Source organism: Phacochoerus africanus, chromosome 6 (genome assembly GCF_016906955.1).
Source record: "Phacochoerus africanus isolate WHEZ1 chromosome 6, ROS_Pafr_v1, whole genome shotgun sequence".
In the NCBI taxonomy this organism is placed as follows: Eukaryota; Metazoa; Chordata; class Mammalia; order Artiodactyla; family Suidae; genus Phacochoerus; species Phacochoerus africanus.
The window spans coordinates 67,129,864-67,144,929 of record NC_062549.1 but is presented as its reverse complement, the minus strand read 5'-3'; the positions used below and the strand labels follow the sequence as shown (position 1 = coordinate 67,144,929).

At 39.1% G+C, this 15,066-nt stretch overlaps 1 protein-coding gene across 1 annotated transcript in view; it reads left to right on the top strand.

The window, feature by feature from the left end:
* Positions 1 to 15,066, top strand: part of PREX2 (phosphatidylinositol-3,4,5-trisphosphate dependent Rac exchange factor 2) — a 280,051-nt gene that overhangs the window by 100,326 nt on the left and 164,659 nt on the right. The window contains exons 8-10 of the mRNA XM_047783794.1: positions 447 to 550; positions 5,565 to 5,714; positions 9,152 to 9,296. Coding sequence (XP_047639750.1) covers positions 447 to 550; positions 5,565 to 5,714; positions 9,152 to 9,296 — 399 coding nt within the window. The remainder of the gene's footprint in view (positions 1 to 446; positions 551 to 5,564; positions 5,715 to 9,151; positions 9,297 to 15,066) is intronic.

Genomic DNA, 15,066 nt, shown 5'->3' with positions numbered 1-15,066 from the left:
TTTCTTTGAAGAAAAATCTTAGGTACTAACTGAATTTTTACTAAGGATTGAAAAAAATGGGAATTGCCAGCTGGTTACTGAAAAATGAGAAAGGAAGGTGAAGGAAATCAAATGAAGTTTTAAATAACCAACTTTCGGTGTCTGTCAGAGTTTGAGTGGGCATCTTTGATATCATACATTGAGCAAAAACACATATGCAACCTGTATTTTGCCCTTAGCCCAGAGCTTCAGTTTATTTAAAAAACTGACACATAAGTCATACCTCGTAAAGCCACGTGCGTGGTCATGAATGTGAAGACACAAGTAAAAAACATTAAGAGCCTAACATTTGATACTATTGACTGTATTGGTATCTCTTTCAAAGAGTAGCTTTAATTATTTTTGCTTTAACCTTGTTTTGCACTGAGTTTAGTAACAAAGTTTTTGTGATTTCATTCTGTTCTAAGACGGTTGAAGAACAGCAAGGCATCCACTGATGGACATCGGTACCTTTTTCGCGGTCGGATCAATACCGAGGTGATGGAAGTGGAGAATGTGGATGACGGCACAGGTAAGTGATGGGCAGATTTAAGATGGGATGACAATGATCGACTCCCTTGTAAGACAGACTTTTCACTTGAATAATTCATCTGCAGTGAATCTGAGCTTAGAAATACTTTGTTAGGTAGGGCAGTCGAAGAAAAAAGGCAAAAGAAGGGAGAGGAGGGCTCTTAAAATGCAAAATGATATTCAGCTGAAACATGTTAAACACTAGCATTAAACACAGAGATACAGGAGGAGTTCCCGTCATGGCTCAGCGGAAATGAATCTGACTAGTATCCATGAGGACACAGGTTCGATCCCTGGTCTCGCTCAATGGGTTAAGGATCTGGCATTGCTGTGAGCTGTGATGTGAGTTGTGGTGTAGGTTGCAGATGCAGCTCGGATCTGGAGTTGCTGTGGCTGTGATGTAGGCCAGCAGCTACAGCTCCAATTTGACCCCTAGCCTGGGAACCTCCATATGCCGCAGGTGCAGCCCTAAAAAGACAAAAAAAAAAAAAAAAAAAGGAAAAAAGACCAACAAAACAAAACAAAAAACAGAGATACAGAGAGTTCCCTGTTGCCTAGCATTTAAGGATCAATGTTGTCACTGCTGTGGCATGGGTCACTGCTGTGGCATAATTTGATCCCTGACCTGGGAATTCTGCATGCCACAGGCATGGCCAAAAAGACTCAAATTTTCACTTCTCACAGAGTCAGAGTAGGAAGTACCTCTTCAAAACCTTCCATCTGTTTTACGTTACAATTAAAAGTCTGATTGGCTGGCAAGCCTACCACTCTATATAACTGGATATATATATGTATGACTGGGTCACTATAGTGTATAGCAGAAATTGGCATATGGAACCTCCATATGCCGCGGGAGCGGCCCAAGAAATAGCAACAACAACAACAACAATAACAACAACAAAAAGACAAAAAAAAATTATACATCCCATTGTTGGTCACCAGAATGTGGGTTAAATACATTATTTAGACATCAGTTTCTTGATGTTTTGACAATTTATTCTGTCAATTTCTTTCCTTTTCTAGCCTAACTGTATAATACTTGGCTATGGTTCATTCATTAAAATGCAAGTTCTTGAAAGGATACCAGTATATCCTGTGAGATTTGTCATTAGTTATATTAGTTTTGGGAAAATCCCATCTCATTATTATATAAAACTTGGCAGAATTTAGAGTAAGGAATTTGAAACTGTATAACTTCAAAGTAATTAGTGATTTGTTCAGGGTTACCCCTGGGATTTTTCTCTTTTTTGGAAAAATCAGTGACTAGAGACTGTAGAACTTGGATATCCCACACTTAATGAATAACATTTTAATTCTGTTCCTTTTTGATACTTCCTGTAAAGTTAATATTTTAGATGCATCAAAACTTACAGATTTCTATGTTTGCTGCCAATTAATAGATTATGTATTCTTTCATTCAAAAAATATTTCTAAATTCCTATTAAGGGAAAGCACATTTGGATTTTTCTATGATCTTAATGAGGGTGTTTTTAATCAATATTTAATTCTTATCTTGTAAGATCAAGACATTGAGACATGACTATGATTAAAATTATGAACGTGTTTATATATCACTATCTTTTGAAATACACAAGATAAATTGCTTGTTTTGTATAACATTGATAACTTAGTAACTATTATTTTGTTACAAAATATACTGCATTTTGAGGCATATGCATATACATATATCTATACAATGTTTTTCATATGTTTTAAATTATTTATAATTTATAATTTTTAAAATTGGCTTAGAAAGCAGGTAGCACATAAGTTTTAAAAAGGAACATTATCTTTTCATTGTAAATTATTAGTGCTGTTATTTCAAAATATTATATTGCTACAGCAGATCATCTGTTACTTGAGATAGATTTTATAGTGATTTTTAATTTTTAAATTTTTTATTTTACTTTTTAAAATTTTGAAGTATAGTTAATTTACAATGTTGTGTCAATTTCTGCTGTACAGCAAAGTGACCCACTCATACATATATATACATTCTTTTTCTCATATTATCTTTCATCATGTTCTATCACAAGAGATTGGATCTAGTTCCCTGTAGTGTACAGTAGGATATAGTGATTTTTCAAATGATCGTACTGTCTATACATGAAATAGTAGCCGCATGCAATGTGGTTGTCTGGTTGTGATAATTGTACAGTTCGCAAAAGTTTGCACAGGTTGAAGCCATTAGGCAAGGCTTTCTGGAAGGTGTGGCTACACATTAAAGAGAACTTCAGAGTCTATGAGGCAGAGGGTAGAGCAGGGTAGCTTGATGAGAGCCTTGGACTAGGGGACACAGAGAATTCCCAGGACAAAGAGGAAAGTGGCAGATAGAAGGATGGTGGGAACCCATGGCATTGACTGGTTAGGGTGGGTCAGTCTAGGAGAATCTCCACATGCATTGACTTGATTCAAGGATGAGCTTCCAAAGGCTTTTGAGCTAAGAAATGGCTGATGAAAACTATTTGAGGAAATGTCAGCAAACTGTGAAGAGGGCAGGGCCAGGCTCAAGTAATCTCAGGAGGGGAGGAGGGTTACAGAGGTGGCAGCTGGCCCAGGACACAAACTGTGCAGGATTAGAAGCATCACTCTGGTTGAGTGTCACACATGAACTTGAATTCCCCTGTGTTCTGTGGGAAGGATACATTATATTCATTTTAATGTAGGTTCACTATTTTTTTTTTTTTTTTTACTGCAGGCTGCCTGCGGCTCTTGTGGTTTTCTTTATCTAGAGTATGGGTAAAGGAGTAATGACACCAGTGGGAATGTGGGATCTTTTAATGTGCAGTGCTATGGTTCGCTTAGCAATCTGCCTGATTTTAGAAGAGGGGAGAGAATCTGAAAAGTCTGGTCTTTGTGATACTGGCCTTGTAAGGTGACAACATGAAGGAGGAGGATGTGGAAACATGTACAGTTTTGATTTTTTTTTCCCCATCAATTTATCATAAATTCTTGAATGGTTATTTTTATAGGTATTCAGGAGGGATTGTGGTCTAATTAGGAACTACTATTTTTTGTTACCGTATTAATCCCAATGGTGCTTAATCTGTATTATTCAGTTCTGCTACTTTTATAGGATATGACTATAAATTAAATAGGTAAAGGAAAGAAGAAAAGTACAAAAATTCCTTTTAAAAACAGATGGTGGGAGTTCCCGTCATGGTGCAGTGGTTAACGAATCCGACTAGGAACCATGAGGTTGCGGGGTTGATCCCTGCCCTTGCTCAGTGGGTTGACGATCCGGCATTGCCGTGAGCTGTGGTGTAGGTTGCAGACTCGGCTCGGATCCCAAGTTTCTGTGGCTCTGGCGTAGGCTGGCAGCTACAGCTCCAATTAGACCCCTAGCCTGGGAACCTCCGTATGCCGTGGGAGTGGCCCAAGAAATGGCAAAAAAAAAAAAACACCCCAGATGGTATTGTCTTTCTAAGGGAAAGTCCTCTGCCAGCTTAAATTTTTGTATTATCAGAAATTGTTATTGAGTATTCATGAGATTATGGTGGAATAATAGCTGATATTTGCAGACTGATACCTAATGTAATCCAATCCTGGGTCAAATGTAACCTGGAATTTTTAAAGACCACCCCCCCAATTCTACAGAATCATTTAATAATGCGTTTTTGGAACAGTTATTCTGTTCACAGATAATTTATGGTGATTTTTGTGCTAAAAAGACTGTGAGGACCAGACTTAGGGAGGATGAGTACCAACCATCTCTTCCTCTACTCAGAACTTACCAAATAAAATAGATCAAAACAAAACAAAACAAAACAAAAAACAGAAAGAAATAGGTGCCCCGCCATGAGCTCTTTCCTTTAAACCACCTTGGGTATTCTGTGGTTCACCTCCTGTAAATCCACCATTGTTGCTTAAATCCACCAGTGCCTCTCAGGACACAGATGAAAAATGTCACTTTAATTGGTACAGAGGCTGATTCAGGCCTTTGTCATGTGTGTTTCTGTCTTGGAATCTTTGCTTTGCAGACTGTCATGTCAGTAAAGGCTGGTTACAAGTAACATCACTATTCCCTACCTGCTGTTAGCTGGGGAGCTGCCAGAGAGGGTTTGCTGTGGACATTTGCAAACCCAGGATGTCAGTTTAGCCAAAATTATGGTGAGACCTAGGAAAAGACAATTAAATATGGATTCACATTCAAAGGAAAATTTTTTGTGAGTTTCTTACTGCCAAGTCTATGCAATAATATGGCTTTCAACCACTTGCCATCATTATAGACTGGCATTTGTACATTTCCATTTATTGCAGCTTAGGAACTCAGTATATTCCATTCATTTGTTCTGATTCTTATTGTGCAGTTTATTAAATCAACAAAAATTATTCTGTGGGGGGAGCATAGTCTATCTCTGAAACCTAGAATAAAAGTTCAAAGAAATATTAAAAAGGCAAAATGGGAGTTGCCATTGTGGTGCAGCAGAAATGGATGTGACTAGGAACCACGAAGTTTTGGGTTTGATCCCTGGCCTCGCTTAGTGGGTTAAGGAACGAGAGCTGTGGTGTAGGTCGCAGACATGGTTCGGATCCCACATTGCTGTGGCTCTGGTGTAGGCTGGTGGCTACAGCTCCAATTCGACCCCTAGCCTGGGAACCTCCATATGCCACAGGTGTGGCCCAAGAAAAGACAAAAAGACAAAAAGACAAAAAAAAAGGCAAAATGAATTGACATCCTGAGCATTTGATTACTGAGATAAAATTCTTTAAAAGTTTTTCTTTTATTGCTTTAGAAACTTTAACAATATTTTTGGACATGGGGAAAGGATTGTTAATGGTTTGACTGTTTAATTTCCAAAAATATGTTAATGTTGTAAGTTAGAAATGTTCCATTATTGAGGTCTGACTGCACTTAATATCTAAATATACACTTATGTATTTGTCAATAATTTTTTTAAATTTTTGTATTCTTCCATACACATATATAAAGCGAAGATATTTTGAAGTCGGTGGTTTTGGAACTTTTTTGAATTGAATGCTTGTGTGGCTCATCTTTACCCATTAATTTCCAGCTGACTTCCATAGCAGCGGACATATCGTTGTTAATGGGTGGAAGATACATAACACAGCAAAAAACAAATGGTTTGTGTGTATGGCAAAAACACCTGAAGAGAAGCATGAATGGCTTGAAGCTATTTTGAAAGAAAGAGAGCGGCGGAAAGGTGGGTGTGCGAATCGGGCATTATTATACTTTGCGAAGATTCTAATTTAACAAGAAAATTATGAGAAAGTAGATGGTGTCTGATGTTCCCTTAGATTAACTGCATGATGTGAGCCCTGTGCTAAAATACGTTTTGGATATTTCCAATTTTGCCACTAAAATAAAATAAATGAAAAACCTTATAGGGGTTTCTGTTGTGGTGCAGTGGGTTAAGAATCCAACTGCAGTGGCTCAGGTTGCTGCAGAGGCCTGGATTCAGTCCCCGGCCTGCTGCAGTGGGTTAAAGGATCTGGCATTGCTGTAGCTGTGGCATAGGACACAGCTATTGCTCGAATCCAGTCCCTGGCCTGGGAACTTCCATATGGCACAGGGGCTGCCATTAAAAAAAAAGAGAGAGAGAGGAAAGAGAAAAACCTTGTATTTAGCAAAGTAATTATATAGTAGCTAAGCAGTATTTTTTAAATAGCATCTTAGTCTTTGGAGGCTGCTGTAACAGAATACCATATACTGGGTGGCTTATAAACAATAGAAATTTACTTCTCACAGTTCCGGAGGCTTGGAAGCCCAAGATTCAGTATCTGGTGAGGGCTTTTTCCTGGTTCATAGATGGCCATCTTCTCACTGTCCTCACATAGCAGGAAGGATGACAGACCTCTCAGGGGGTCTCCTCAGTAAGGGCACTAATCCCATTCATGCCCACACCCTCCCCGCCCCGCCTTCATGAACTAATCATCACCCCACAGGTCCTACCTCCTAATGCCATCACATTGGGCATTTGGTTTCCACGTATGGATTTTGGGTGGCACACAGACATTCAGTCTATAGCAAATAGTTTCACTTGGTTTAAAATTTGTTCAGTTTTCTTTGCACTTTATTCTTGCCATTTCTAAAGCATCGTTGTAGAGTTTTCCTTTAAGAGACAGGCTTTAATAATATAAGGCAGTATTGTAGGGCCTGCAACAATTGTTCCCTACATATTTAACAGTGCATTGAAAATTCCTGGGCCAAATAATTTAGTATCCAAAGTGTAAATAAGGCATTATGGATGTACATTAAATTTTTAGTATTATTATAATGCTGTTGAATATAATGGAATGTAACTCAGTAAGGAGCTTGGTCTCAGAAGGAGGCCTAACTCAAATTCACTTCATGTTCTTATCAAGATTTGCAAACAGTGTTTGGTCTGGTGATACTCAGTTGCATTAAGTTTACCTGCAAGTACTCATATTTCTGTAATTCAGCTAGGAAATAGAAATGTTTGTATAGCTACTGTTTTTATTACTAAATAATTGATGAGAAACATGACAGAGTTTATTCCTTTTCCCACAGATCTAGGAATAAAATACTACATTGGTAGCGAAATTTTGAAATACAAAGAGCTCTTTCTTCCATCTTTAGGTATTTCCCCCTTAAGAATGTACAAAGTTTCTACCTTAATTAAAATATTTAGAGTACACATTTTTACAAATAAGAGTTTCCAAAACACTTAAAAATGCTTACTCCTTTGATGGATCTTAGTTGAAGAATAAGATGGAAAAATTTAAAGCTAAGATTATGAATGCATAACTGACTTTGTTTTGTTGAATCTAGCAGTCAATCCAAATAGCATAACAAATCACTTAAAAGGTAAATTGAATTTTTCATCAAGTTGAACCTTAACTTTTCTCAGAATGGCTGTGCATATAAATACTCCCAAGACCAAAAAAAAAGAAGGAAGAAAACAAGCAAGAAAGCACATTCTATAACTCTGCTTATGTGCTTATGTTAACAGACTCTATTCTTAATGGATTATTCAAAATGTTAATGGATTCTCCATTGTAAAGGATAAAATTTTAGTAAGAAATTTTGTACTAAGAGACTAAAAATAATTTAAGTATTTCTTTTTCTTCTGCCACAGTTCTTCATCAGTCCCATCCACTGATTATCAGTGTTCCCAGGATTTCACCTTTGGCACTGGTCTTCTCTGAACTGGATTCCTTGCCTCTCGTGTCCCTTCCCATCTGTTTAACTTCCATTCTGCATCACCAGTTTCTCAATCTTTATGTCTAGCCTTCTTCTCTCTCTGGAACTTCACATTCCCTTAATCAGCTGAGCCCTGGACTCCACCTGAACATCCAGACTCGGTGCTGGACTTCTCCGTACCTGAAACCCTTTGTCCAAGATGCTTCCTCATCACTGTTTAGTTCTCTTCTCACAAGCCTAGAAGGTGTCCTTATTTCTCTCTCCTTCATGCCCACATTGAACTCATTGCTGTGTCCTATCAGTACTGCCTCCTAGACATTTCTCTGCTTTATCCTCTTCCCCAGCTAGCCTGCTGTTGTTTGCAGTGGCTTGAACTTCCCCGAACGTTGGCAGTTTCCTCCTAATGGTCTCCCTTTTTTTAAACCCTCCCCGTTTCATTTTGTTCCCTGCACTGTCCTCTGAGTTTTGTTGCTGAATCAGAGCTGTAGCCACCGCCCTACACCACAGCCACAGCCAGGCGGGATCCTTAACCTGCTGAGCGAGGCCAGGGATCGAACCCGCATCCTCATAGATACTGGTAGGGTTTGTTACCACTGAGCCACGATGGGAACTCCCAACAAAACATTCTTTCTTGCACTGCCCTGCCTTCTTCCTCCCTCTGGTTAAAACACCAGGATGTTACCCCGATAAGGAATGAAATACGCTGAGGCTGCAGTGGAGCAAGGACGCAGCCCACCCTCCCGCCACCTCGTGTCCTCTCACCTGGGACCCAGGGCTCTGTGCTGCTTCCCTCAGATGACCCTTGTAAATACTCTGGAAATCATATGCGTACTATGCCTTTAAACATGGCCTCTCCGTGCAGCATATGGAGGTTCCCAGGCTAGAGGTCCAAACCGAGCTGCAGCTGCCAGCCTAAGCCACAGCCACAGCAACACCAGATCCGAGCTGCATCTGTGACCTACACCACAGCTCAGGGCAATGCCCCATCCTTAGCCCACTGAGTGGGGCCAGGGATTGAACTTGCATCCTCATGTATACTTGTCAGGTTCTTAACCCACAAAGCCACAACAGGGACTCCACTGTGAACCTTTTTTTAACGTTTCTCAGATAGAGGTGAGGCACTCTGCTTATGTCTCTCCTGGATCCCAGTCTTTCCTCTAAGGCTGTCTCCAGGGCCACTCTGTCCAGCTCTGCTGACCTAGTCCTGCAAAAGGGGTCCTTAAGATGCAGCTTCTCTTCTGGCCCTGGCTGCACTGTGTGCCTCTGGAGACAGAGGTGACACCTGCCCCAGGCATCTCGCCTTGACTGTCTCCCTGGAACCCCCTGCTCTTCTTGAAAACGAGGACCCAGTCTTACAGAGCTCTGCATCCCCAGCTCCCAGTGCATGGTAGACACGCCACGAATATTTGTTGAATGACAGCATGAATGAAGGAAGAGACATTTTCAAGCATCTGTCCTTTGTTTCACTTTTGATAGGTTTAAAATTAGGCATGGAGCAAGACACCTGGGTGATGATCTCTGAACAGGGTGAGAAACTTTATAAAATGATGTGCAAACAAGGGAATCTGATCAAAGACAGAAAAAGGAAACTGACTACGTTCCCTAAATGCTTCCTTGGAAGGTAAGTTTGGTGGGTGGGGTGCATGTATTTCTGTTAGATTTTCACAACCTCATGTGTTCACTTTCATTTAACTACTTGTCTAAGCTTTTTTGAATGTATATTTTTTTACTATCGACATTTCCTAGGCCATAGTGGGATGAGGGGTGTGGATGTGGAGCCAGGAATCTTGAGCAGAAAACTTAAGGCATCCATCCATTCACCCCATGATGTCAGCAATTTCTTCTTTCTTTTCTCCTTCCTTTCTTTCTTTCTTCCTTCCTTCCTTCCTTCCAGAAGTTCCCAGGCCAGGGGTCAAATCAGAGCTGCAGCTGCCAGCCTATACCACAGCCACAGCAGTGCCAGATCCAAGCTACGTTTATGACCTACACCATAGCTTACGACAGTGCCAGATCCTTAACCCACTGAGTGAGGGCAAGGATTGAACCTGCATCCTCAGGGATACTAGTTTGGTTTGTTACCACTGAGCCACAGTGGGAAATCCTCTTTTCTTTCTTTTAGATGGTTCTTTTTTTTTTTTTTTTCTGGCCATGCCTGGGGCCTGGTCCCAGGATCGAACCCTAGACACAGCAGTGACAATGCCAGAACCTTAACCTGGATGGTTCTTATTTAATAGAAGCCACCAGGGAACTCCTGGATGGTTCTTATTTAATAGAAGGATACAAAGAACTTTAATAACTTCTTCTGCTTTAAAATGTACATTTGAGCCTAGACATCCACATTTGAATTTTCATATCCCTTGATTACTTGACTTTATCCAAATACTTTGCTTTTGGTTTTGAAAAACGTGGAAAAGTAATTTCCTGACACTTTCTATAGCTTTGCTTCTCCTGCCTCTCTGCTAAAATAAAACCATTCTAAAATATATTCATTAGTTAATGTAAGATTTCAAATGTTCGCTTTTTTTTTTTTTTTTTTTTTTTTGCTTTTTGGGGCCACACTTGCAGCATATGAAGGTTCCCAGGCTAGGGGTCTAATTGGAGCTACAGCTGCCAGCCTACACTACAGCCACAGCAATGCCAGATCTGAGCTCTGTCTGCGACCTACATTACAGCTCAAGGCAACGCTGGATCCTTAACCCACTGAGCGAGGCCAGGAATCAAACCCGCAACCTCATGGTTCCTAGTCGGATTCGTTTCCACTGCACCACTGGAAACTCCTCAAATGTTAGATTTTTAAACATGAGGATGATAAAATATTTTATTACAAAATGCCTCTGGATCCTAAGGGCAGCAAGAGAAAAGCAGAATGTTACCTACAAGGGAACCCCCATAAGGTTATCAGCTGATTTCTCTACAGAAACACTACAGGCCAGGAGGGAATGGAAGAGATATTTAAAGTGCTAAAAGGAAAAAATATGCAACCTAGAATACTCTATCCAGCAAGAATATCATTTAAAATAGAAGAGGAAATAAAAATTTTTTCCAACAAACAAAAACTTAAAGAATACTGCAACACAAAACCCAGGTTAAAGGAAATATTGAAAGGACTTCTCTAAACCAAAAAGAAAGGAAGGAAAGGGAAGAAAAAAGAAAAGAAAAAAAAAAAGAAAAGAAGAGGAAGAACTAGGACTGAGGAAACCGCAATCAGAGAGCAGTCACTCAAATAAGCCAGCATACAGATTTAATCATGAACATGCTTCAAACAAAATAAAATTAAAAAGAAAAAAATAAAAAAGAGTCATCAAACCATAAAATGTGGGCAAGGGATGTTAGGAAATAAATAACCCTTTTTGTTTCTTTGTTTGTTTGTATGTTTCTCTTCTTAATTTTAATATAGTAATGAAGTGTTTGAACTTACAGGACCATCAGGCTAAAACACACAATTATGGGAAGGGGTTAGCATACTTAAAAAACAGGGCAACCACAAGCCAAAACCAAATATTGCATTTGCAAAAAATGAAGAAAAAAAACCAAAACACTCGAGCAGATAATAACAGGAGAGCATCCAACAAAAAAAAAAAAAAGAAAAAAAAAAAGAAAGGAAGAATGGAGAACCATAGAATCAACTGGAACACGAGGTTCAAAATGGCAATAACTAATCATCTATCAATTATCACCTTAAGTGTCAATGGACTGAATGCCCCAATCAAAAGACACAGAGTGGCTGAGTGGATAAAAAGGCAAAAACCTTCAACATGCTGCCTACAAGAAACTCACCTTAGGACAAAGGATACATATAGATTGAAAGTGAAAGGGTGGGGAAAAATATTTCACGCCAATAGACATGACAGAAAAGCAGGAGTCGCAACGCTCATATCAGACAAAATAGACTTTAAAACAAAAGACACAAAGAAAGACAAAGAAGGACACTACTTAATGATTAAGGGATCCATCCAAGGAGAGGATGTTACTATCGTCAACATATATGCCCCAAATACAGGAGCACCCAGATACATACAACAAATATTAACAGACATAAAGGGAGATATTGATGAGAATACAATCATAGTAGGAGACCTTAATACCCCCCTCACATCAATGGACAGATCCTCTAGACAGAAAACCAATAAAGCAACAGAGATCCTAAAGGAAACAATAGAAAAGTTAGACTTCATTGATGTCTTCAGGACACTACATCCAAAAAAAGCAGAATACACATTCTTCTCAAATGCTCATGGAACATTCTCAAGAATCGACCACATATTGGGACACAAAGCTAACCTCAATAAATTTAGGAGCATAGAAATTATCTCAAGTATCTTCTCTGAGCACAATGCCATGAAATTAGAAATCACCCATGGGAAAAGGAAAGAGAAAAAACCTACTGCATGGAGACTAAACAACATGCTACTAAAAAACCAATGGGTCAATGAGGAAATCAAGAAGGAAATTAAAAACTACCTTGAAATAAATGATAATGAAGACACAACCGCTCAAAATCTCTGGGATGCTGCGAAAGCAGTGCTCAGAGGGAAGTTTATAGCGATACAGGCCTTTCTCAAAAAAGAAGAAAGATCCCAAATGGACAACTTAACCCTCCACCTAAATGAATTAGAAAAAGGAGAACAAAAAAGGCCTAAAGTCAGCAGAAGGAAGGAAATTATAAAGATCAAAGAAGAAATCAATAAAATAGAGACTCAAAAAACAATAGAGAAAATTAATAAAACCAAGAGCTGGTTCTTTGAAAAGGTCAACAAAATTGACAAACCCCTGGCCAGACTCACTAAAAAGAGGAGAGAAAGAACCCAAATAACCAAAATTATAAATGAAAAAGGAGAAATCACAACGGATACAGCAGAAGTACAAAAAACCATAAGAGAATACTATGAACAACTATATGGCAACAAGTTTGACAATCTGGAAGAAATGGACAATTTTCTAGAATCTTACAGCCTGCCAAAACTGAATCAAGTAGAAACAGACCAACTGAACAGACTGATCACTAGAAATGAAATTGGAGAGGTCATAAAATCACTCCCTACAAATAAAAGTCCAGGATTAGATGGCTTTACAGGTGAATTCTATCAAACATATAAAGAGGAATTGGTGCCCATCCTCCTTAAACTCTTTCAAAAGGTTGAAGAAGAAGGAATACTCCCAAAGACATTCTATGATGCCACCATCACCCTCATTCCAAAACCAGACAGAGATACCACCAAAAAAGAAAACTATCGCCCAATATCATTGAGGGATATAGATGCAAAAATTCTCAACAAAATCTTAGCCAACCGAATCCAACAACATATCAAAAAAATTATACACCATGACCAGGTTGGGTTCATCCCAGGTTCACAAGGATGGTTCAACATACGCAAATCAATCAGCATCATACACCACATTAACAAAAAAAAAAGTCAAAAATCATATGATCATCTCAGTAGACCCAGAAAAAGCATTTGACAAAGTCCAACATCCATTCATGATCAAGACCCTCACCAAAGTGGGTATAGAGGGAACATTCCTGAATATAATCAAAGCCATTTATGAGAAACCCACAGCAAATACAATCCTCAATGGGGAAACACTGAAAGCCTTCTCACTCCAATCTGGAACAAGACAGGGATGCCCACTCTCACCACTGCTCTTCAACATCGTTTTGGAAGTCCTAGCCACAGCAATTAGACAAACCAAAGAAATCAAAGGCATCCATATAGGAAGAGAAGAGATCAAACTGTCACTGTATGCAGATGACATGATACTATACATAGAAAACCCGAAGGACTCAACCCCAAAACTACTTGAACGGATTCATCAATTCAGCAAAGTAGCAGGATATAAGATGAACATTCAGAAGTCAGTTGCATTTCTGTATACCAGCAATGAAATATTAGAAAAGGAATACAAAAATACGATACCTTTTAAAATTGCACCTCACAAAATCAAATACCTCAGAATACACCTGACCAAGGAGGTAAAGGACATATATGCCGAGAACTATAAAACTTAAATCAAAGAAATCAAAGAAGATGTAAAGAAATGGAAAGATATTCCATGTTCATGGATTGGGAAAATCAATATTGTAAAAATGGCCATACTACCCAAAGCAATCTACAGATTCAATGCAATCCCTATCAAATTACCCATGACATTTTTCACAGAACTAGAACAAACAATCCAAACATTTATATGGAACCACAAAAGACCCAGAATCGCCAAAGCAATCCTGAGAAACAAAAACCAAGCAGGAGGCATCACTCTCCCAGACTTCAAGAAACACTACAAAGCCACAGTCATCAAAACAGTGTGGTACTGGTATCAAAACAGACAGACAGACCAATGGAACAGAATAGAGAACCTGGAAATAACCCCTGACACCTATGGTCAATTAATCTTTGACAAGGGAGGCAAGAACATCAAATGGGAAAAAGAAAGTCTATTCAGCAAGCATTGCTGGGAAACCTGGACAGCTGCGTGCAAAGCAATGAAACTAGAACACACCCTCACACCATGCACAAAAATAAACTCAAAATGGCTGAAAGACTTAAATATACGACAGGACACCATCAAACTCCTAGAAGAAAACATAGGCAAAACACTCTCTGACATCAACCTCATGAATATTTTCTCAGGTCAGTCTCCCAAAGCAATAGAAATTAGAGCAAAAATAAACCCATGGGACCTCATCAAACTGAAAAGCTTTTGCACAGCAAAGGAAACCCAAAAGAAAACAAAAAGACAACTTACAGAATGGGAGAAAAGAGTTTCAAATGATGCAACCGACAAGGGCTTAATCTCTAGAATATATAAACAACTTATACAACCCAACAGCAAAAAAGCCAATCAATCAATGGAAAAATGGGCAAAAGACCTGAATAGACATTTCTCCAAAAGAAGATATACAGATGGCCAACAAACACATGAAAAAATGCTCAACATCGCTGGTTATAAGAGAAATGCAAATCAAAACTACCATGAGATATCACCTCACACCAGTCAGAATGGCCCTCATTAATAAATCCACAAATAACAAATGCTGGAGGGGCTGTGGAGAAAAGGGAACCCTCCTGCACTGTTAGTGGGAAGGTAAACTGGTACAGCCACTGTGGAGAACAGTTTGGAGATACCTTAGAAATCTATCCATAGAACTTCCATATGACCCCGCAATCCCACTCTTGGGCATCTATCCAGACAAAACTCTACTTAAAAGAGACACGTGCACCCACACGGTCATCGCAGCACTATTCACAATAGCCAGGACATGGAAACAACCCACATGTCCATCGACAGATTCGAAGATGTGGTATATATACACAATGGAATACTCCTCAGCCATAAAAAAGAATGACATAATGCCATTTGCAGCAACATGGATGGAGCTAGAGAATCTCATA